At 36.1% G+C, this 24,834-nt stretch overlaps 1 protein-coding gene across 1 annotated transcript in view; it reads right to left on the reverse strand.

The window, feature by feature from the left end:
* Exoc6b (exocyst complex component 6B) overlaps nucleotides 1-24,834 on the reverse strand; it is a 546,892-nt gene that overhangs the window by 171,453 nt on the left and 350,605 nt on the right. The window contains exon 19 of the mRNA XM_013035762.1: nucleotides 18,024-18,165. Coding sequence (XP_012891216.1) covers nucleotides 18,024-18,165 — 142 coding nt within the window. The remainder of the gene's footprint in view (nucleotides 1-18,023; nucleotides 18,166-24,834) is intronic.

Below are 24,834 nucleotides of genomic sequence, written 5' to 3' on the forward strand. Positions count from 1 at the left end.
AACCCACCCACTGGCGACACCACTTGCTTACAGTAAACCCTGCCTTTTGCACATGCTTACCTTAAACTCTGCCTTTTGCCCACCAAATGGTAGATCTCGCCTTACCCACTAAATTGTGTGCCATTTTAAACCAAGGTGATAGGCTGGTTTAAATAGCCATTCCAAACTGTAACCTCATTGGCCACCTGTGTGTGGTCAGTATAACTGTACAATCCTTTGTGTGTGTTATGATCCCACTGATCACTTGCGTGTGACCAGGCTCGACCTCATGGATTTTGCCTTTAAAAACCAAAGAAGGGGCTGCTTGTGGTCGCAGTATCAGCTCCTGAGCCTGTGCTGTGGCCCTGGCTGGTCAGTGTAGGAACCTTCTCAATAAAGTTGCTTTACTGCTGAATACTAGATACACATATATTTGCCAACTTAATGATTCTCCTAAAAACCTGTTTCACTGGAAATCTTAAATAAAATAAAAATTAAGAATACAGAAAAAAGGAGAAAAAAGAGCAAAACACTAAAATAAAGAAAACTAACAAAGACTAGCTACTCAAATCCTTACATTTATTTTCACTAGAGCATGAAAACATTATTGTAAAAAATGACATAAAACATTTTTCTGATTCCATTAACCAGTCAATCAACCTAAAGACAAAATTTATTAGCCATGGAGATTTTCACATGCAGCAAGTTATTGTCTTCATCACATTAAAGCAATAACAACTAATTATCCTGAGATTTTCCACATGTGCAGAACACCGCAAATTATATAAAACAACTTTATTTTTCTGCATACAAACTTAAATATATCATCAATCATCTAACCTTAATGTTTTTCAGATAGAAGAGAGCAGAAAGGGAAAGCTTGTTTTAAAATTATAATTGAGAAGGATAAAGCTAAGGATAACAGTTAAGGGATATGAATTTAATGATACTGAAACACACAATATTCTTCCCTATACTATCTCTAAGAAATTTGCATCTTCATCTTCAAGCAGTGTCTATTCTTCAAGTAGTGTATATTCTTTACCTAGGGCCTGGGCACTGAAGTAAGGAGGCCAGGTCTGGCCTGCGCTATATTGACCACATGGTGGATGGTAGGGTCTGGCTTCCTGTCTTCAGGCTGGGGGAAGGGACCCCGCCCCTGCCCCCCCCCCATCACTTTCCTCCCAGGTAATGGGCGTGCCAGGACCCCTGGAGGCAGGGGCAGGCACTTGGCTGATAGGTTACTGAATCTATCAGTCTAGTGTCTGGGACTGGGAATTTCCTGAGGATCTGCCCCCTGTGCCCACCTATTTAGGCCCAGACCAGCCTCGCCTATGAACTCCATGCCATGTAGTGTCTCTGTGACCATGTCCTGTGTCCTGCCTCCGGGCTCGTCTCCAGTCATCACGGAGTCCAAATTCAGCTCTCCATTGGAGCTGAATTGGCTTGTTGGTTTTGTTCTTGTTATTTCTTTCCTCTTTAGCATGTTTCCTAGCTGTGTTGTGTGTATTTGCGTGTTACAGGCCTTTGTAACTACTGGCGGCCTGCAACCTGTTAACTGTATAGTAAGGACTCCAATATTCTCTATTTTAAAGTGCGGCTACTAGGATGATTTACCTTACAACAGCACTACTGTTCTTGAGGTTTGGGTTTTTGTTGTTGTTGTTGGTAGTGGTGGTGGTTGTGGGGCTTGAATTCTGGGCCTGAGCACTGTTCCTCAGCTCTTCAGCTCAATGCTAACACTCTATAGCACCACTTACAGTTTTCTGGTGGTTTATTGCAGATAAGAGTCTCATGGCCTTTCCTGCCTGGGCTGGCTTTGAATCACGATCCTCAGATCTCAGCCTCCTGAGTAGCTAAGATTACAGGCCTGAGCCACAGGTGCCAGGCTGTCCTTGAGAGTTTTTGCTCAAAGCTATCATTCTACCAATTGAGCCACAGCTCCACTTCTGAATTTCTAGCAGTTAATTGGAGATAAGGCTCTCACAGCCTTTCCTGTGCAGGCTGGCTTTGAACCATAATCTTTAAATGTCAGCCTCCTGAGTAGCTAGGTTTACAGTTACAGGCATGAGCCACTAACACCAAGCCTAATACCTTATTTTATTCTGCTTAGATGAAGTTTAATTTTTTTTTAGATTTTTAAGTTTTTATTGTAAAGGTGATGAACATAGGGGTTAGAGTTACATAGACCAGGTAACAAGTACATTTCCTTCTGAACAGTGTTAACCCCTCCCTTACTCTCTCCCAGTTTTTCTCCAACTTCCCTACTCACTGTAAGGTCTGCACAGGAACATCTCCCTACCTCTTCCCTAAGTCTCCACCCTGTATCTGGTTTTTTTTTTTTTTTTTTGTCGGTCGTGGGGCTTGAACTCTGGGCCTGGGCGCTGTCCCTCAGCTCTTCAGCTCAAGGCGAGCGCTCTACCACTTGAGCTACAGCGCCACTTCCGGTTTTCTGGTGGTTTATTGGAGATAGGAGTCTCACGGTCTCTCCTGCCGGGGCTGGGGGCTGGCTTTGAACCGCGATCCTCAGATCTCAGCCTCCTGAGTAGCTAGGATTACAGGCATGAGCCACCAGCGCCCGGCGATTTCTTGAAAATTTTTGACTGTTTGCCAAGGACCACTGAAATTAAGAGCCCCTGAAGTCCCTCAAAACTTGCATTCTAAATCCATCACACTCTGAATATAAATTACTTGGAGAACTGACTTCATATATAACTATACTGAGAACCTCAGTAAGCACATTTAATATTTATTTAGTATTTTCAAACATTGATTTACTTGAATGTATAAAGTATTTCCCACGTATTATGCCATTTGATCCTTATAATGAATGTCTATATGGGAAAAGTGACTACACAATCTACCTTCTTTTAATAAATATTGATATTTTGGAACTAAATAGAAATTTAAAAATAATCGGGCTGGATTTTTCTCATTTTAGAAAAAAAAAATGCTCCAAGCCCCAAACCTTGGTGAATACCCATGACCATTTACATATTTGGTGGCAAAACTGAATTCACAATGCAATTTCTAGACAAGTTCTCTTTGTATTAATAATAGTAACATTGTGATGGCTGCGATAGTTATTCCTCTTCACAATAGTAATTATTTAGTTATCACAAGTCTATGAGATAGGAACAATTATAAATCCACTCTTGCAAAGGAGTAAACTGAGGATTCATCATCTAGAATTTTCTTTATGGATTACGTATAAAACAGTGAGAATTCACTGCTAGTGGCAAAAAAAAAAAAGCCCTTCACAACCCAAAGAAAGTGACAGAATATGTGCACTAAAATTGCCATTTTTTCCTGTCTCATCCCTTGTTAAGAGTATTACCTGGATTCCCAGAATATGTGCACTAAAATTGCCATTGTTTCCTGTCTCATCCCTTGTTAAGAGTTTTACCTGGATTCCAACCTCACCCATTTGTCCTATTCATGTAGCATAGCTCCCATTTGAGCTATCCTGCCTCTACTAACTCCTAATCTCAGAGCTAAATGAAGAGATCCAAAAGCTGAAATAGTTGCTGTGTCATTAAAAAGATTTCAGCAGGAAGTAGTGAAGAATGTAAAAATATATAGACAGCACCTAACAGCCATTTTTGCTTCTGTTCCTTTGCTTGCTAAAAACTCTGCTAAAACCTTGAGGAGTGGAGTGAAAGAGGCAGAAAACTGGACTGTCTTCATCAAAGTAGGCAAGCACTCCCTATTAAAAGGCATGGAGTAAGATTAATGCTTAATGTAATAGAAATTAGAAGTTATGATTACTAACCACTCATTTTTGCTTCTGTACAAATTGCTTTGTGCTAGATGATTTTATGGTTGTTGTATGATTTTAACTGTGACTGGTTTTAGTAACCCAGAAGTGGAATGTCAGCCTGAGAGCCTAGAGTTGCTTAGTAAAAGACTTCAAAGGGTTTACAGCCTTGACCAAGGGCACAAAGTCCTCAGAATTATCTCCACAGCTGCAACGCCCTTCCTGGAAGCTGGGGCAGTAAGACCCTAGGGAAGAAATATAGTGTTTTAAGAAACCTAAGCAACTCCATTTTTGTTTAACACTCCATCTCAGTTCTGCAACTTGACTCGTGATCCACTTTAGCCCCAGTGCTAGGAATTTATGACAGAAAGCCATGCACAATTCTTGGAGCCATAGATGGCGTTTGCTTAGGGCAGGTGTTAGCCCCCAAATGGTATTGCCCCCCAGCCACCTAGGACTAAGAGTTTCTAACCAACCAGTTCTTCAGAGCCCAGGGCAAGACATGCCATGCATTCTGTTGGTCCGGGTATGACTCATAACTGTTTTTTTGGTCAAGGTATGGACCAAGGACATTTTTCTGTAAAGGTCAACCAATCATATTTGCTCAGCTTAGCTTGCTTTAAATGTTAACCAATCATGTAATTTCTTATGTAAAAGTTCCTTAAAGTTGTTTGTTCAATACTATAAAAACTGTGCTGATTCTATGTTCAGGGCCTCTTTAGCGTCACCAGTTACCATGTGCACGGAGGACCAAGCTCGAGCTTGCTTGTTGCTTACATTGATCGTGGTCTCTGGCGGTCTTCTGGGGGTCCCCAAATTCCAGTATAACAGTGGTACTGTGGCTTAAGTGGCAGAGCACTAGCCTTGAGTACAGAGAGGCTCAGGGACAGAGCTTTGGCCCTGAGTTCAAGCTCCAGGAGCAGCAAAAAAATAAATTTTAAAAATACATACATATATATGTATGTATGTATATATTTACCAAGCAAGTACACATGGGAGACACTATACTAGGTACTAAAGGGCATGGACTAAGCACAGTAGACATGATTTTTGCCCTAAATAATGAACAGATTATTTTTTCATTCGAATATGAAATACTTGTAATTAAAATAAGCATCCTTTTATTCTTGAACCAGTTTTAATGCATTTTTGTTTCTTGAACTTATGGTTTAAACATTTGTGTCCCTTCAAATTTATGTTAAAATTGAATCATCACTGAAAGAGTATATACCTTTTGCCAGGTGCCAGTGGCTTACACCTGTCCTCCTGGCTATTCAGGAGACTAAGATCTGAGGATTGTAGTTTGAAGCCAGCCTTGATAGTACAATCTGTGAGACTATTATCTCCAATTAATCACCAAAGAGCCAGAACTGGAGCTATAGTAGAACATTAGCCTTGACCAAAAAAGCTCAAGGATAGCATCCAGGCCTTGAGTTCAAGCTCTAGGATGGATGGACAGACAGACAGACACACAGACACAGACAAGATACACAAAGACACACACACACACACACACACACACACACAAAGAGGTGATTAGTCTGTGAGGGCTACACCTTTAGGTATAAAGGCAGAAACTTTTGAAGAGGGTTAGAGTATACGAGGTCTGCTCTTTTTGGCCTTCTGGTATACAACGAGACTACTTTTATGAAGACATGTTTAACATATCCAGAGTCTGTCACTAAACACCAATCTTTCTGCTGCCTTTATCTTGGATCTCTAGCTTCTAGAATTGTGGTGGAACATTTGTATTCTTTGTAAACAATTCAGATCTTTTAATTCAGTAGCACAAATAGCCTAAAAGAAGTATGTTATTGTTATGTTATTATTATATAGATTATTGAAGTGGACCCTGAGATGGGGCCCAAGCTGGTATGATTCCATTTTGAGCTTTGCCTTTGTTTTAGGGATTTTAGACTCCATTTTTGGTTACTAAAAACCTTTAAACAATGTTCAACTAGAAAAACAACTTTAATCACAAGGCCACATCTTAGCTTCAACAGGCCTAGTTCCAGGAATGAAAAAAAAATACATCTGGTCCCCCTCCCTTTAACAACCTAACTCACCCTTGATTGTTCAGTTAAAGACTGACTATAATAAAGTAGATAGGTTGTAATCTTGCTCAACTAGCAATACCACCTGCTTACTGTAAATCCTGTCTTTTGCCAGCCAAATTCATGCACCAATTCAAATAAAAATGATAGGATAGTTTAAACTACTATAAGACAGACTTAACTCCATTGGCCACCTGCGTGTGGCCTAACATGACTATGCAATATTTTATGTGTATTGTGAACCCAATGGTTACCTGTGTGTAACCAGGCTTGACTGCATGGATTTTGCCTTTAAAAACCCTAGCTTGTGGGCCATTTGAGGTGGCAGTTTTGGCTCCTGAGACTGTGCTCTTTCCCTGGCCAGTCAGCTATCCACTTCCCCTTTTTACATGAGGCTGTCTCTGAGTGGTGGACTCTTTTCCCCATAACAATTATTATTAAAGAATGAGATGCTAAAAATAAAATGAATGTTTTGAACTAATTAGTAGATGGTGGTAGAGAAAAGAACATTGAGACTTCTCCTCACTCCATGATGGAAAGCTTAACAGCATGCTGAATATGGCAGCCAAGCTCATAATTAAGGTAGCATTGTAAGTCACCTGGGAATATGCTCCTAAGAAGGATGAAGCTTTAGAGGACCAGGAGGTCATCATTTTATGATTTAGAGAGATTGAGAAATATGAGCAATTTGATCCTTTTTTAACAACATAGGAAAACTTATAAATGAAAACAAATTCTGGTTCTTCCTATAATGTTCAGCTTGAGAATCCACTATATATAATGAAGCTCTGTGGCAGTGATTCCCTTTCTGTGTGCAGCTGGCTGAGTGGGTTCAATATCAAGTGCATAAACTGATCTTTCAAAGTTCCTTTGTCTTCTTAATCTCACCATATATCCTTGATAAATACAAAGGTACTGAGAGAAATTATGGAATTTTTATCCTTTTGGTCTTCCCCAGAAGGCCTTCCTTTGTGGCTTCTGGTCAGAGAAAGGAAATGTGTCCTGCCCTGATCCCTCTCTTACTGAATTGCCCTGTGACAGGTATAAAAACATAAAACAGGTGTGAAGGTAAAAGCAAAGTAAAAGTAATGAAGAAGGAATTATGTATGGAACAAATGCAGTCAGTTTCTAGAGAACCTCAGCAAAATCAGAGAAATCTGGGTGGATAGCATTTTGCACTACTTGCTCAAGGATGGCTAAACATAATTTTGACTGACAATTTAATTACTATGGCGCATCTCACTTGATTGAATGCACTAGCTAGCAGTCACTTTCACAGTTTGCTTGGTTGACCAAGGCTGACATAGTTTTAGCTGTGGCTTGGTTGTATTTAAAACAAAAATGGAAATGTAGATCAAATGTACATATGCTTTCCTATTTCTTTTAAGAATCCTGAGAATTCTTTCTTCTTTCTCTTTAACACTGGGAATGTCTAGAGCCCAAAGCCTAAAGAGAGACTTGTGGAGAGTGACTGAACACAGCCAATTGCTACATAGAATTACAAAGGCAAAGATAGGAGGGCTCAGGTTTTGAGAAAGCGCATAGTGTAAGCAGTAATTATTTGGACCTGCTACCAGAGATTCAATGGGATCTCCCAATAAAGAATCCTAGTTTACAAGTCCCAATGGAAAGACTACAAGCAAGTCTATTAAGGTTTCCTGATTAATATACACTAAGAGCCAACTATACCACAAAGAGACTTGCAGCTAGCCAATAATTTTAGAGAATATATACAAAGAGCTAGAAATGTTCAAATTTCTCAGTAGATCTTAGGTGCTGACATACATATAAAATTTTTCAGGAAGGCAGAAAAAAGAAAAACCTAGTCTTTCAATCAGGACTAGAAAGTTAAGTGACAAATTGTCATTATTTTATATCATGCACGCTGAGACAGACCATGAATGTACTTTGAATGTGTTTTCCAAAGTTCTAGGAAGATTCTCCATATTTGTTTACTGATTTGTAGACTAAAGCTATCATGATAAGAATTGTGATATAAGCCAGGCTTTGGGAGCTCAAGCCTATAATCCTAGCTACTCAGGAGGCTGAGATCTGAGGATCACAGTTCAAAGCCAGCCTGGGCAGGACAAATCCATGAGACTCTTATCTCCCACAACCCACTCAGAAAACCGGAAGTGGCACTGTGAATCAAGTGGTAGAGCACTCACCTTGAGTTGAAGAGCTGAGGGACAGTGCCCAGGCCCAGAGTTCAAGTTCAAGGCCCAGAGTTCAAGTCCCACGACTGACACACAAAAAAAAAGAATTGAAATACGGAAATTTAGAGATCCTTGTCCCTTTAGCAATAGTAAATCAAAGCCCAGTTTAACCAACCAACAAAGAACAAAGAAAACTGGGTAATTACATTCTGTGCAGGAACCCAGCTTCTTCTATGCAAAAGATCCATAGGCCTGAACAATGATATTGAAAGTTACCTTTTTCCTTACAAGCACATATGCTCTGCTTTTGCCTTGTTATAGTTCTAATGTACTAAGCTTCTGAATAATTTAGGGAGCTAATGAGATAATTGAAACTGAAATTACTATAAACCATACTTGATTTGATAGCCAATCAGTAAAGTGAATGCAGAAAAGAAATTAAGAAAATAAATGAAGGCAGATAGATAAAGAAATGAACATAATAAAATTAATTCCAATTCATTTACATGTATCACATCATTAGATTTTATAACAACACTACAAAAAATGAAAAGGATTAGCACTTCTAGTATATCACTTAGAGGGAGTTAAATTAATTGTTAATTCTTTTACTCCTATGGATTCATGTAGATATATTCTGAAATTCCCAAATCATGTCTATTATGGATAACAGCATGTGTCATCTATTCTAAATATTATTCTCTAAGGCTCCCAAATAAATGCAGAGTTCCTTTGAAAATACAAATAAAGTTACTTTCTTAGTTAAAATTCATGATATACATTCCCCCTTTTTGTGATACTATGGTTTGAACTCAGAGCCCTGTGCCTACTAGGCTGGTACTTCAGCCATTGCTCCAGCCTTATTTTACTTTTTTTTTTTGAAAAGTCTTATAAACAGTTCTCCTAAGGCTGGCCTTAAATTGCAATCTTTTCATTCTCAACCGCCCAAGTAAGTAGGATTACAGGCTTGAGCCTCTAGTGCCCACCTCATTATAACCCACTTAATTTCCACTGTCCAGGAAGGTATTCTGCAGAGTAAGAGCACTACATTTATTTGTTGAGTAAATGAAAAGATTGACAATAATAAGAAATTGAGTAGGAATATAAATCTAGATTTCCTTAAGTATAATTAAAAGAAAACTCAGAAAATTTTGAACATAAACTGAATATCATACTACCTTTAAAGATGTAACCAAGGAGATAAATATTCAGCAATCAAGATCTTCTGGTGATTAAAACCCAGTTTTCTTATAGAGATGCAGTGTTTCAATAATCAAAATCAAATATAAAAATAAACAAATGGAGATATAAAATGAAATTCTGATAAAGTAAAAGAACCTAGAGTTCACTGTCAATTTTTAAAAGGATAATTTCTTTATACCTCTTAAGTAACTTCTACTTCTTAGATTGGTAGTCTCTCAGTGAGAATTATCTAACAACAACATTCCTGTTAGATAATGATATCTTTTGTGGTAGTTCCATCTTTAGAGAACAGTTAAGCTAATTGATTAATTTCTTACAAAAGCAACAAGCTGAGAGAAAAATATCAGTTTGGGATTATACCTTTTAGAGAAACCACACAAGGTTTACAAAAAAACTACTACAAAGCAAGTTTACAAATTAAAGAGTATTGTCAAACTTAACATTCCCAAACTATAGATAAAAGTTCTAGTAGTCTGCAACAGACTTGCTGAGAGTTGCCAGATATATATTACCTACTACTACTGCTCTGATAATGGAATGAAAGCATTAATGCATATTTATCAGTCAATGAAATACATGGTTTCATGAGTTACTTTATTTAATTCTTATGTTATCTACAATGTTAGGAATTGCTATCATCCTATTTTATCAGTAGGGGTATAAAGGGCTAAATAATTTGCCAATGATCACTTTAAAAGTAAGTGATGAGCTGGGCGCCAGTGGCTCACACCTGTAATCCTAGCTACTCAGGAGACTGAGATCTGAGGATCAGGGCTCAAAGTCAGCCCAGGCAGGAAAGTCCCTGAGATTCTTATCTCCAATAAACCACTAGAAAACCAGAAGTGGCGCTGTGGCTCAAGCCCTAGAGCACTCGAGCTCTTGCCTTGAGCTGAAGAGCTGAGGGATAGCATCCAAGCCCAGAGTTCAAGCCCCATGATTGACATAAAAAAAAGAAAAAGAAAAAAAAGTAAGTGATGGCTGGAATCTATTCTGTGAAGCTGAGTCTAAAAAAACAGTGTTCTCAATGACTATTCTAGGCAAATGTCACAAACTCAGGGTAGATTATATAAAATCCTCTGCACAAGTGGCAGCCCAGCCTCAGAGTCACATATTCAAGGTACATTCACATTTTATCTTGTCCAGAATTTGATTTATTTCAGGACCTATGCAGTTCTTCCAAGGACTTACAGGCAAAAAGAGAAAAAAAATATCTCATACACACCACTGGGTGGAAAGATGTAAGTGTTAATTATCTTGTCACTTAAGGTTGCTTTTGTACGCCTCTGTATAGCTACTTGAATTTTATGTATCATTTCTTTAACTTTCTTTTATAGACCACTGAGCATTTAAAGAAAATAAAGAGGGGGGTGGTATAGAGAAAGACACAGAATAGAGTTCTTTCTTTTGAAGTGAAATGAATGTCCATAGAAAGTTTCTTGACAGATAAATTACTGCCAATCAGAAATGAAACATTAAATTCTAAATCAATGAACCTGAGGGCTTTACAATATATGGAAAAGATAATTTTTACTGTTGATATAATTGTTATTGGTGGTACTGTCAGGCACTTCAACTGTTAGACTGTTATCTTCAAGTTAAGTCTGAATGCTATTACAAAGACCAAGTGGCCTTTCAGATAAAAATAAATAATATAAATAAATAAATAAATAAATCCCCTCAAAATAGTTACATGTGTCCAGCATGTTTATGCTTCTATTTATTCATTAAATTATCTCTCTATCTCTTAGCCTTAACTAAAAGCTAGTTCTTCCCCATAAATGCCGTGGTTCTGTTCATTTTTTTTTTTTTTTTTTTTTGAGTTGGGGGAACATACCAATCCTGGAGCTTGAGCTCATGGCCCAGGCACTGTCCTGAACCTTTTTCTCAAGGGTAGTATTCTACCACTAGAGCCACAGCTCTATTCCACTGGTTTTGTTTGTTTGTTTTGTGGTCCCTTGGAGATAGGAGTTTCAGGGACTTTCTTGCCCAGGTTGATCTCAAACCATGATCCTCAGATTTTAGGCTCCTGTGTAGCTAGGATTACGGTACCACTGCACTTGGCAAGGAGTTTATTCTTTTAAATAAAATACACTTCAGTATTAGGCCATAAGATGGACATTTTTCTCTCTCTTCACTGTTCTCAGATAATCATTCCTGTTCAAGGAGCATAATTTCATCCTACTTCATTTCAGCTTTATATAAAAAAAATGAAGTCACGTAGTCACAGTCATTTTCAATCATTCATCAGATCTTACTGATTCACGACTGCTATTTAATAGATGTCTATCCCAGGTTCTACTTTTTCTTCACCTCTGGAAAGGATACCTTTATACTCAATATACTCAGTACTATTAAAAGTGACCAAGCCAATTACTGTTTTCTTTCTCCCAGTAAATGACTGGTTAAGACAGAGGAATGTGAAACGATAGTAATCAGATGCAAGGAATCTAGTAGACTGCTTGTAGAAGCTGTTCTGTTACTAAGGTGTTTTATCCTGCCTAAGGAAAACCTCTGACATTTTGCCTGTTTCTAAGTGGTGGCATTACGTGTGTTTATTTTTACACTTTTCTTTTTCCCTTATTATCTCTGTAATGAGAAATGGAAATCTAAAAAAAAAGCCTTAAAAACAAGATACTTGATTTTGCTACTAGCTATCCTAGACTCTTCTCAATGGTAAAAATCTTGGAACTAAACCAGGCATTGAAAAGAATATTTTTAGACCTTGGACAGAGGCAATCCCACAACTATAGTCCTGAGAGACAGACAACAAATTCAGTAATATTTTACAGGGATTTTTCTGTTCTATAAAACAAAGCATGAAAAGAGAGAAACCCCAGAATATGGCTGTCCTACTGATTTGAAAAGGTAAAGGCTACATAGAGTCCAGGAGACCAAGACAATTTGCAGGACTGAGTACTAAAGAAGAAGATGCTGCAAAACTGAACACAAAGGAAAAGTACAGAAGGGTCCCATGGGACATTTGATGGCATAATAACATATATGCACTTGTTTGGGAAGAAATTTCCTAAGTCTAAGGCTATAATTACTGAAGCAAATACTCTGAACCTCTTATAGGTCTGGGCACATGGTGTTCCCACTAGTGAGAGTTGAAAGAATATTCCAAAAGGCTTTCCTTTAACACTGAGGTTAAATGAGACATAGATAAAAGGCTGCTATTATAAGCTTAACAAGATCTTCAAATGTATCAAACTAATTCCAAGTAAATTAAATGCATATAAAAGCAAAAATCTAAAAATATAAAAAGGACACAGTAAAATACAACACTGAATATCAACATTTTAAGTATCAGGAATTGAAAGACAAAGTCAAGATATGCAAATAAATAGGAAAATACGACCCATAACCAGAGAAAAAAATAAATCATGGAAATAGACCTAAAAATGCATTGGTCCCAGCAATGGTAGAATAGAACTCTTAAAATAGCTGCTATAGTAACATTCCGTATGTCAAAAGGTAGAGGAAATGAGCACCATGAGAAGACAATTGAATGATACTAAAAAAATTAATTAAAATAAATTAGGAATAGATTAGATTTATGACTCTGTTCAGCTCTTCAGCTCATGGCTAGTACTCTACCACTTGAGCCACAGTGCCACTTCAGGTTTTCTGGTGGATAAGAGTCTCACAGACTTTCCTGTCTGGACTGGTTTTGAACTGAGATCCTGAGATCTTAGTCTCCTGAGTAGCTAGGATTACAGACCAGTGCCCATCTATGACTCGGTTTTTAAGTTAACAAGAACCCATTGACTTCATGGTACATACAGAGAGAAAGCATTAGAACACAGACTTGGAAATATATGCAGAAGAGATTGGTTTTCTTTCTTTAAAGAAGAAAACCTATTCCTCTCTAAGTTTTTCTTCATGATAGTTCAAAGAACTTGAAGATATGTTGTCTACCACTCAAAACAAAGTACACGGAATAGACCAATAGTAACTAGAAGATGATGTGACCTGCAAAGGGACTTTCAGAAGAGAGAAAGAAGCTGGGTGCCAGTGGCTCACACCTGTAATCCTAGCTGCTCAGGAGGCTGAGATCTGAGGATTGTGATTCAAAGCCAGCCCAGGCAGGAAAGTCTGTAAGACTCTTATCTCCAATTAGTCACAAGAAAACTGGAAGTAGTACTGTGGCTCAAGTGGCAGAGTGCTAGCCTTGAGCTGAAGAGCTCAGGGACACTACCCACACCTAGATTTCAAGCCCCATGAATAGCAAGAAAAAGGAGAGAGAGAAAAAAAATTTTACTTGAAGATAGGGTAATGGTTAAAATATTGAATAAAATTTAATGAAAAGTATCCCAGCTCAATAAATTCTATATTTAACCTGAAAATAATACCACAAAAAGCACACTATAAAGAAATTGCTGCAAAACAGTGATGAACAATGCTACAGTAAAAAGTAAAGAAATCCATCAAGATGCATTGTGTTTTATAAACTCATGTGCGAAATTGTATCTCCTTTGTATAACAACTAAAAGAAAATAAAACACAATTTTAAAAAAGAAACCTTCAAAGTATTCAAAAGAAAAAAACTATTAGAATTCTTTGTCCAAAGAAAGTACCTTTCCAATAGAAAGAAAAAATAAAAATACAGTAAGAAAAATAATTTTGAAATTTAACAAGAGAATTGCATTATGATATACATTGAAGGAGGTTCCTACAAAACAAAGATGATATCAGATGCAAATCTACATCTACACGAATGTCTGAAGAATGGGGATATAGTAAATAATAATTATAAAATAGGCTTTTAGTCACTTCTGGACATATTTATGAGATAGGTGTTTAGTGTAAAATGTATGATAACAGCCCAAAGAACAAGGGAGAGGGAAAGAAAGCTATACTTCTATAAATATACTTCTGTAAGATTATTACATTATTGCAAAATAGTATAATATTATTTAAGATATTCCTTGTTAAATAAGATGTGCAGTACAGATCTAATAGTAAACAAATTTCAGTGTTAAGAGTTACATAAATCACATAAAATGAAAAAAATATGATTAATTTAAAGGAAAACAATGAAAGAAGAACCATGGGACAAGCTAGAAAACAAGTGGTAGACTGAAACTCCAATACAAAGGGTCAAATAAACCTAGCTGAAATCAGATTGTCATACTGAATTGAAAAGAAATGCTGGACAATTATGTGCTGTGTAAAATAGTTGTTGTTTTTGAGACAGCCTTACCATGTAGTCCAAGATGGCCTCAAACTTGTAATACTCTTGAATCTCTCAAGATCTTAAATTATACCCATAATTATGCTTTTAAAATTTTTGTTAGGATAGAAAATAATATTCTTATGTAAAAACAAAACATAAGAAATTTAGGCAGGACTATATTGAAATGACAGAAAGTAAGTTACTTTTTAAAAACAAAGACTATTTAAGGATTTAGGGATAAAGAGGACTATTACATAATAATAGTGTTGTCAAGGTATCATGAAGATTGAAAGTCCTATGTGTACCTGTATATATTTATAGGACCTCAAAATAAATGAACCTAATAGAAATTAATCTAAGCAATTGAAATCTATGAACATAAACAAAGATTTCACGTATTCTCAACAATATGCAGAGGGAACCAATAACAATATAGAAAGCCTGAACAGGGTTATTAGTTGACTGACACGTGACCACATAGTGACAACAAAAGATGTATTTTTCCCAAATGCAAATGAAGCATTTATTAAACTGCTTTAAAAAAAAAGTCCCAAGAATTATAGGAAGGAATAGGAGAAACTCTAGGGCTCCTTGGTACCGGCTGAAATTTTCTAAATAAAGACCCAGAAACACAACAAATCAAAGAAAGGTTGGGCAAATGGGATTGCATGAAACTGCAGAGCTTCTGCATGGCAAAGGACATCGCTAGCAAGAGCAACAGAAAGCCCACAAATGGGGAGAAGATCTTCACTAGCCATACAACAGACAAGGGTCTCATAGCTAAATTATACTTAAAAAAAATTAAATCCCCTAATAACAAATCCTCAAAGAAACAATGGTCCGATTAATAAGTGGGCTAAAGACTTAAAGAGAGACTTCTTTGAAATGAAGTAAGAATGGCCAATAGACAGATGAAGAAATATTCAATTTCTCTAGCCGTAAAAGAAATGCAAATCAAAACAACATTGAGATTCCACCTCACCCCATTTAGAAATCAAGAAATCTAATAACAACAGATCCTGGAGGGGATGTGGACAGAAGGGAACCCTACTGCATTGTTGGTAGGAGTGTAAACTTGTTCAACCACTTTGGAAAGCAGTATGGAGGTTCCTCAAAAGACTCCACATAGAGCTCCCCTATGATCCAGTAATCCCACTTTTGGGCATTTACCCAAATGATCACAAACAAGCCCATACTAAAGCTACCAGCACAACTATGTTTATTACAGCATTATTTACCATAGTTAAGATGTGGAACCAGCCAAGATGCCCCTCAGTAGATGAATAGACCAAGAAATTGTGATCAATATCTACATCTATATATAGCTATATATACAATATATATGCAATATATATATATATACACACACACACACACACACAATGGAATTCTATGCCTCCATCAGAAAGAATGACAATTTGTTAGGAAATGGAAAGACTTGGAAAAATTTATATTAAGTGAAGTAAGCCAGGCCCAAAGAAACATAGGTCCCATGGTTTCCCTTATTTCCAAAAACTAGTATATGTCTAGGACAAACAGAAAAGGTCAAAAGCTATGAACATATGACCATATAAGATGATGCTAAAGGCTGGGTGCCGGTGACTCATGCCTATAATCCTAGCTACTCAGGAGACTGAGATCTGAGGGTCGCGGTTCAAAGCCCAGGCAGGAAAGTCCCTGAGACTCTTACCTCCAATAAACTACTAGAAAACTGGAAGTGGTGCTGTGGCTTAAGTGGTAGAGTGCTTGCCTTGAGCTGAAAAGCTGAGGGACAGCGCCCCAGCCCAGAGTTCAAGCCCCACGAGCCCCCACCCCAAAAAGATGATGCTAAGTGAAATGAACCCCAAGACAGGGACACAAGAGGTTTTTATCTTTGTTGCTGTTCTTTTTAATGTATTTATAATATACTATGTGATATTTTTTTTTTTGTTTCTCTTGCATGTTCTTCCCCCATGGTATCAGTCCTGTTTTCACTGTATTTGATTCCGGTACCTTGCATCTTGTATATACATTTTTCTAATTTAGGGAGGGGAAGGGAAATAACAAAATGCTGAAATAAGGATACAGGTTGACCTATTGTAACAATGAAACTTACAAGATACTATGCTGAAAAGGAACTTACAACTTCAGGGAGGGAGGAGTTGGGGAGGGAAGGGATTATAGGGGAAACACAAAGGAGGGGGTAAGAATGGTCCATAGGAAATGTACTCATTACCTTACTTATGCAACTGTAACCCCTCTGTATAGTATCTTTACAAGAAAAAATATACATTAAATTTAAAAAGTCCCAAGAAATTTATGGGTCATGTAAATAAGTAAGGGGAACACAGAAATGACTGAACAAAGGTTAATCAAATACAGCAGTGGTACTCACTAGACAGTATGTTAAAAATGAACTATACAAAACACGAGGGAAAAACGGGGAGAGAGCAAAGGAAGGAGTGACATTGTCCAAAAAGAAGTATATTCTTTATCTGACTTATGTCACTGTAACCCCTCCATTTATCACCTTTATATAACAACAAAAATAAATAAAAAATTTATGGGCCATAAAAACAAGTCTAGGTCATTAAGCAAATTTATCATAATTAAAATTATATAAAATATGTTCTCTAACCACAAAAAAGTAAGTCAGAAATATAGAATAAGACTATCTATAAAAAAGTTCTAAGTGTTTGGGAAGTAAACATCCTAAATAGCAAAAAAGATCAAAGAAGAAAATGTAAGACTAATTTCAAAATACTAAATAAAAATTAAAAATGACATATCAAAACTGTGTGGAATATATGGTAATATTAAAGAATAAGTTTGTCAATAGTAGGGTTTGAAGTCACGACTTCAAGCATTCCAAGGAGGTGCTTTAGTGTTTTAGCTATGCCCCCAACTCTTTTAGTTATTTGTCAAATAGTATCTAGTGTTTATGACTGGGGTTTAAGACTGCAATCTTCCTAACTATGCTTTTCATGTAGCTAACATTACAGATGTGCCCTACCACACCTGGTATACACATTGAGAAGCATTCTCATTTATATTGTTTGTGCCATAGTAGATTTTTATTTATGTAATAGAAGGAAGAGGTAAAGATACTCAGTTTTTAGTGTTTTGAATGTAGCTATTTTTGAATATAATAAATATAAGAATAAAAAATCAATACTCTAAATATAACAGAGAAAAAACAAAGGAGCCCAGTTCCAAAATGATGTCACAGTACAACTAACAGCAACTGATTACCTTTTGAGGAAATCAAAGCTTACATTTTAAGCCATTTTGTATAAAGTTATGTTCTCCATAACAAAAATATTTTTGAAGACTAATAAATGCGGACACTATTTTGTACTTTAGAGTAAGAATTTGCAGATAAGATATAGCTAGTTTTAAAATACAAGAAAGTAGTTGGGGACTGCATTCTTTGATTTCCCTAAACCAAACAAGTATTTAATGGTGTCTATTATATGAATATCTGCCTTATATCCCTCTAGAAATTGTCACCTTTCCTATGGTCAGGGATCTTCTTAGTTCTAAATATGGTCTAGGCCATTTGGGGCACACAAATTAGCTCACTAATAGGCCCTATAAATTATCTCTCATCCAGAAATTTCTTGCCATCATTAGAAGCAAGGACACCATAGACCTAAATGTCTTTTTCACACTGGAGAGAATCCAAGTAAGAAAAGTAGAGAGATAGTTCAGTGTCTTACGTTCACATTCACTGACATCCAGGTTGAACTGCTGTAATGCTCCCAAGGTGAGTTGCCTTACTTCAGCTTCCAGCAAAAGTTGCATCAAGGATGTGGCTAAATGTTTGCAAGCTGACATACATGCAGTCTGTGCCACTTTTCCCTAAAATACAAGAATGCAAGCCATCAGGTCACTGGATTAAAATAAAATGCAAACAAATTTCAAAGCATTTTTTGTGCCAGTACTAGAACATAATACTGGTACCACTGGGATATATCATTATGTATCCAAACAACACTGGAATGAAAACACCTAAGATTAATCTTATTAACTACCTATTCCATCACCTTTGGTGACAGGAGAAATGTAGTCAAGACACACTTTTATTTTATTTATTTATTTATTTATTTATTTTTGGGGGGTCTGGTCATGGGGCCTGAACTCTGGGCCTGAGCGCTGTCCCACAGCTCTTCAGCTCAAGGCTAGTGCTCTACCAGTTGAGCCACAGCGCCACTTCTGGCTTTTTTCATTTTGCTTATGTGGTGCTGAGGAATCGAACCCAGGGGCTCAGGCATGCAAGGCAAGCGCTCTACCACTGAGCCAACTTCCCAGCCCTCAAGACACACTTTTAAAACATTTGACAACAGACAAATGATAATTTAAAATCTTAAGTAAAATGCAAAAAAAAAAATATTCCAGAGAATAAACTTCAAAAAGTCTCTTCCAGGAAGAATTCTTAAAATATAAACGTAAATAACAGTATCTTATCTACAAATCAGTATTTACTATTTTATGCTTTATCACATGTAAAAATAATTAAAAGCAAAATAATACAAAGTAATTAAAAGAATTAACTGTATTAGAAAATATTCAAGCCAGGGGCCAGTGGCATGTCTGTAATCATAGCTACTCAGGAGGCTGAGATCTGAAGACTGAGGTTCAAAGCCAGCCCAGACAGGAAATTCCATGAGACTCTTGGCGCTATGGCTCAAGTGGTAGAGTACTCGCTTTGAGCTGAAGAGCTCAGGGACAGAGCCCAGGCCCAGAGTTCAAGTCCCATGATCAGCAAAAAAAAAAAAAAAAAAAAAGATGAGGAAAGAAGAAAATATTCAAAACTATTACTGCAAAATCTTTTATTTGTTTGTTTATTGTGTCAGTACTAGGTGCTGTACCTTAGTTTTATTACTCAAAGCTGGCACATTACTTAAACCACCCTTTTACTTCCAACTCTTTGCGGTTTATTGGAGATAAGAGTCTCATACATTTCTCTGCCCAGGCTGGCTCCAAGCCATGATCCTGAGATCTCAACCTCTTAAGTAACAAGTATTATAGGTGTAAACCACTGGTTCCCAGCTAAATTCTTCATTTTTAAAATATGAACTTTAATATTAAATGTCTTCATTGAAGAATTCAAAGTACTTTACAGTTAGTTTATGTATTAAATCTTAGTCCAGAGACCTATGTTACACATTATAGAAAAAAGGCACTTTTTCCATATATATCCATATATATGGAAATATACATATAGAAATGATATACATGGAAATACATATATATTTAATTTGTCAATTACTCTGAAAAAAAAGTACATATCTGTTTTAAAGTCTTGCTTCCCAAATTAGTCAGTGAATTCCGTTTGGAACTTATGAAATGTTTCAACAAACAGAAACATATACACATAACCAAGATGTATTCCCTTAACTTTATATGCAGTTAAGCTCCTTGATGACTTCATTAGTCATTTTTCTACCTCTCCTCAGAAGTGATCATTTTGCCATTACATAATCTTTTTGTATAATAAGAGTACTGCTGAGGGTGATAGAGTGTTTGCCTAGTATGTGAAAGGCCCAAGATTCAATTCATTAACACCAGAAAAACAAGTACTCTCAGAGCAATATACTGTATTATTTCATATGCTTTTAAATTTTCTATATTACCTCCTTCTACAACTTGCTTTTATATATATATATATATATATATATATATAATTGTAAAAATACTGTAGAGTGGTTATAGTTACATGAGTAGGGTAATGAGTACATTTCTTACAACTTGCATGCTGCCTCTACATGCATTTGCAATATTTATATACTACAAGACACATAATATACATCAACTATGTAAACTGGAAATCAACTACCAAGCAACTGAATGATTCATACTATTTCTCAGTCTAGATACATTTTTATAACTTTTGGGAGTAACTGGTGAAAGCTTATTACATTCATTCAAAGTCAGGCATTATTTTCATAGGGAGAGAAGTGAAAATTCTTGTTTTACTTTTCACCATGTAGGTCATTTCCATCAAAAATATATACATATTCATGTTCCCTAATTATGTTTTCCTTTACTTCCTAGGCATTCCTCATTTAGTATGCTACTTATATCACATAACACATTGCACTAGAAGATACACTACACTGTCATTCATGCATGTGTATTACCTGAATTTACTTACTTAGACATTAATGAAAATGGAAATATACCAAAATTTGGAGGGCTCAAAAAAAAAAGCTTTTCTAAGAGGCAAACTTATAGCAAAGGAAATTACAAAGCAACAACTTAACAAAATATATTAAGGAATGAGAACACAGTAAGTTCAAAATGAATAGAAGGAAGGAAACAAAGAGGAGAGCACAAATAGAGAATAGAGAAAGATTTTCAATAATTATAACTGAGATTTGTATTTTTTGAAAAGACAAAATTAATGAACCTTTACCTAGACTAAAATAGACAAACAAATAAATAAAATCAGAAATTAAAATGGAAACATTATAACTAATGGAACAGAAATACATAAGCTCATAATAGACTGCTATGAACAATTAATCACCATCATATTTGATAACCTAAAAGAAATGGATAAATTCCTACACATACCATCCACCAAGATTAAATTATAAATAAAGAGAAAATATGGATTGACTAACAATGCGTCAACAGATTGAATCAATAATTTAAAAACCTTCTGCTAAAGAAAAGCCAAGGACCTAATTAATGGCTTTACTAGTGATTCCTATCCTATCCTATTCAAAGAGTGAATACCAATCCTGAAACTTTTCCAAAAAACTGAAGAGAGATTAATACTGCCAAACTCATTTTCTGAACTCAGAATTACTATGGAATCAAAGTCAAACAAGGAAGGACACTTACAATGTAAAAAATTATAAAGCAGGACATATCTCTAATAAATATAAATGCAAAAGTATTCAGCAAAATACCAGCAAGTAAAATTCATGTCTCTCATCTGAACTGTGATATTTTGTAAATGATCATAAAAGCATAGGTAACAAAAGCAAAGTCAGACAAATAAAATTTATTTCAAATGAAGGGGCTCCTCTACAGAGAAGAAAACATCAACAAAATGAGTAGAATAATGTACTTTCTTTTAAATCCTACATCTGATAAACCAATTAAAAAGTGAGCAAAGGACCTAAACAGATATTTCAAAAAAGACAGGTTATTTGGAAAAAAATGCTCAAAACCACTAATCATCAGGGAAATGCAAATTAAAACCACAATTAGATACCACCACATACTTATAATGACTATTAGAATAGCTACCGTCAAAAAGATGAAAGATACCAAATACTGGCAAGAATGTGGAATACCTGTACACTGTGGGTGCAAAATGAAAATTAGTATAGCTACTATGGAAAATACACTGAAGTATATAGAAATTGAAAACAAATCTACCATATATTCAGTAATCTCAGTGCTGACTATATCCAGAGAAAATATAATCAGTATGTCATTGAAGTATCTGCACTCTCATTTTTATCCAAGTTTTATTCAGAATAGCCAAAGTGTCAAATCAACTTACATGGTCATCAATGGATAAATGTATAAAGAAAATGTGACATGTATGTACAACAGAATATAATTCAGCCTTATACTATATACTTGAAGTAAGCTGAAACTTTAAGTGTTCTCACCAATAAAATGCTTAAGATGTAAGGTAATGGAAGAAATAGATCGATTTAGCCATGTATACATGTTAAGATCATTTTGCACACAACAAATATATACAATGTTTACATGTCAACTAAAAAAAAGAGGAATGAACAAACTAGTACTACAAGGAATAGTATGGAGAGTTCTTTTTAGTCGGGGTTGGTACTGAGGCTTGAACTCAGATACTGGGTTCTATCTCTTAGTATTTTTACTGAAGGCTGGAGCTCTTCCACTTGAGCCATACCTCCACTTAACTAATTAACTGAAAATCTCATAATTGATTAATTAATTGAAAGAATCTCAGGAACTTTTCCACCCAGATTGGTATTGAACTGAAAACATCATATCTCAACCTCCTGAGAAGCTAGGATTACAGGGATGAGTCACTGGTACCAGGAAATGATTCTTACAACTATTTTGAGTCAAGAAGCCAGATACAAAATCAAATGTGTTGCATAACTCCATTTGTACCACACTTTACAAAGGCAAAGAACTATGTTCAAGACACATTATGCTCCTGCTTAAAATCTCTTCCATTCCATGAGAAAGAAAGGCTACTCAAAGAGGCCATAGGACTTCTGTTTAATACTCTCTGAATTCTGCTTACTTGAATGGTGCATTTTTGAAACTACAACCAGCTTTACATTTTGGGTTTGCTTACTTTTCGTGCAAATGTGATATTTCATTAAAAAGTTTCCATAGGCCAGTAGTATGGTATAAGTGACAGTACACTTGCCTCCTAAGCACAAGGAGGCTTTGAGTTCAAACACCAGTATTGAAAAACAGCCTACGGTTTGTGAGCAAAGAAATTGGCTTTTTTTTCTCTTTTAGTAGCCTAAATGAATGATATAGTTCAAGCCTGAGCAAAAGAAACCAAAAGCTGTTATCTTTGTATTTTAGGGATACGATTTTCTTCTGAATAAAGATAGCATCCAGTGTTTCTCAGCCAAAGACATAAGTAAACTAGATTAAAGTGAATGTGTAGAGATCTTCAATAATTCTTTTAAAGGCATATAAAAGACTAAGCTCATTATTTTTATTACTCCATACTTCTATTACACAGTATTAAGTACTCTGTCACAGTACTAAGCGCAGGTGAGTAGCAGCATCACCATTCAGCAATGACACTGCCTTCATCAGCACCACTACCACCCAACCCAGAGAAGCTACTTCTATTTACTAACCTTGGCCATGGATCACATGTTTAGAGAATGTTATCTCATCTAATCCCAACAAGAATATAGATAAAGGCAGAAAAAGGTATTTTTTTATGGACTTTAAATAGTGAAGTTGGGATTTGAATCCAATCCTGTCAGACTGAAAAGATTCCTGATTTTTTTATCCTTCCTTGGACAGAAAAGGGTCTTGTGACAGATAACTGCTATTGTTTTTGATTGCTCTGGGACTTGAGTTAAGAAATATATAGGACAAGGGGATAACAATCAGTCAAATCTTAAGAAGTACACACATACATTTTTTTTGTTTGGTAATGGGGCTTAAACTCTGGGCCTAGGTGCTGTCCCTGAGCTCAGCTTAAAGCCAGTGTTCTACCATCTGAGCCACAGAGCCACTTCTGGTTTTCTGGTGGTTAACGAGATAAGAGTCTCAAGGGCTTTTCTGCCCAGGCTAGCTCTGAACCGCAATCCTCAGATCTCAGCCTCCTGAGTAGCTAGGATTATAGGCGTGAGCCACTGACGCTCAGCTCACACATATTTTAAATGGACAAAGAGGCATCATTAGTGTAGGCTCATATCAAACAGCAAAAACTTAGCAAAAATGTGAAAGATCATTTGCCATGTGTCAATAAGAGTGTTAGAGCAAAAGAAAAAAATATATATATATAAATATACACATATAGGCAAACAAATTATAGATACATGAATGAATTAATGAAAACCAACATGTGCTTTACATGTGATAGCCTGAACACTGACTTTAATTGCTGCCTCAGTTTTATCAACTGCAAAATATGACTGTTTTAGTAGTTAAAGATAAATGCTATGTAGTACAGTACCTGGCTTAGCCTAAGTTCTCTGAAATATGCATTTATAATTTTTGTTCTTATGATCCTAAATATAGGAAAAACTGTTGGAAAATATATTGGGCATATGGGTTTAAGATGTATTTTATGACTACAATGTATTTTACTAGTTATGTCTTTTATAGTCATTTGATTTTTTCATTTTAATCAAATAATTCTGTCTGGGTAAGAAAGTAGAAGTGCACTTCCTATCTGAAGCAAATAAGCCAGTAAGTACTAATTAAACAGAATAAACTTGTAGTCCAATGTGATCTTAGAAGAAAAGGTTATGAGGCCAAAACCATTACACAAGGCTTCACAAAAGCAGTGAGTCTTGCTGGGTGATCCTCATTACATCCTAACCATGACAGCAACGTGGAAATTTCTTCAACTGGCTTACAATTGAAATAGGCATAATATAAAATGCTCTACAAATAGTAACATTTACTGCTGTACAAGCAAACCTCTACAAAAGAGGTCTTCTCAAGGAAAAATTAAAACTTCCTTTCTCCTTCCTCAACTCCTGTTTAGGTTACAGGTCAATTTCATCAAGTCATCCCATTAACAGAGAAATGTCTTTGAAGGTATTCAGTCTTTGCCATGCCTGACATTTCACCAGACTGCAACCAAGATGCCAACAAATCAGATTCAAATATTAATGAGCAAAAGGTCATGATGAGGTAATCTCCAAGGGTCTATTAGTTCCTGTTTTCTGACCCTATCCAATTCCCCCTGCCCTTTCTTACTACATACATTTGCAATCACTGGCTAAATTTCAAGACACACCTTCTAAACTGTAATTTCACTTGAAGTGCATTTTAAGTGGAGGACACCAAGATGCCAAATCCCCAATCCAA

This window comes from Dipodomys ordii, unplaced genomic scaffold (assembly GCF_000151885.1).
Source record: "Dipodomys ordii isolate 6190 unplaced genomic scaffold, Dord_2.0 Scaffold220, whole genome shotgun sequence".
Lineage (NCBI taxonomy): Eukaryota > Metazoa > Chordata > Mammalia > Rodentia > Heteromyidae > Dipodomys > Dipodomys ordii.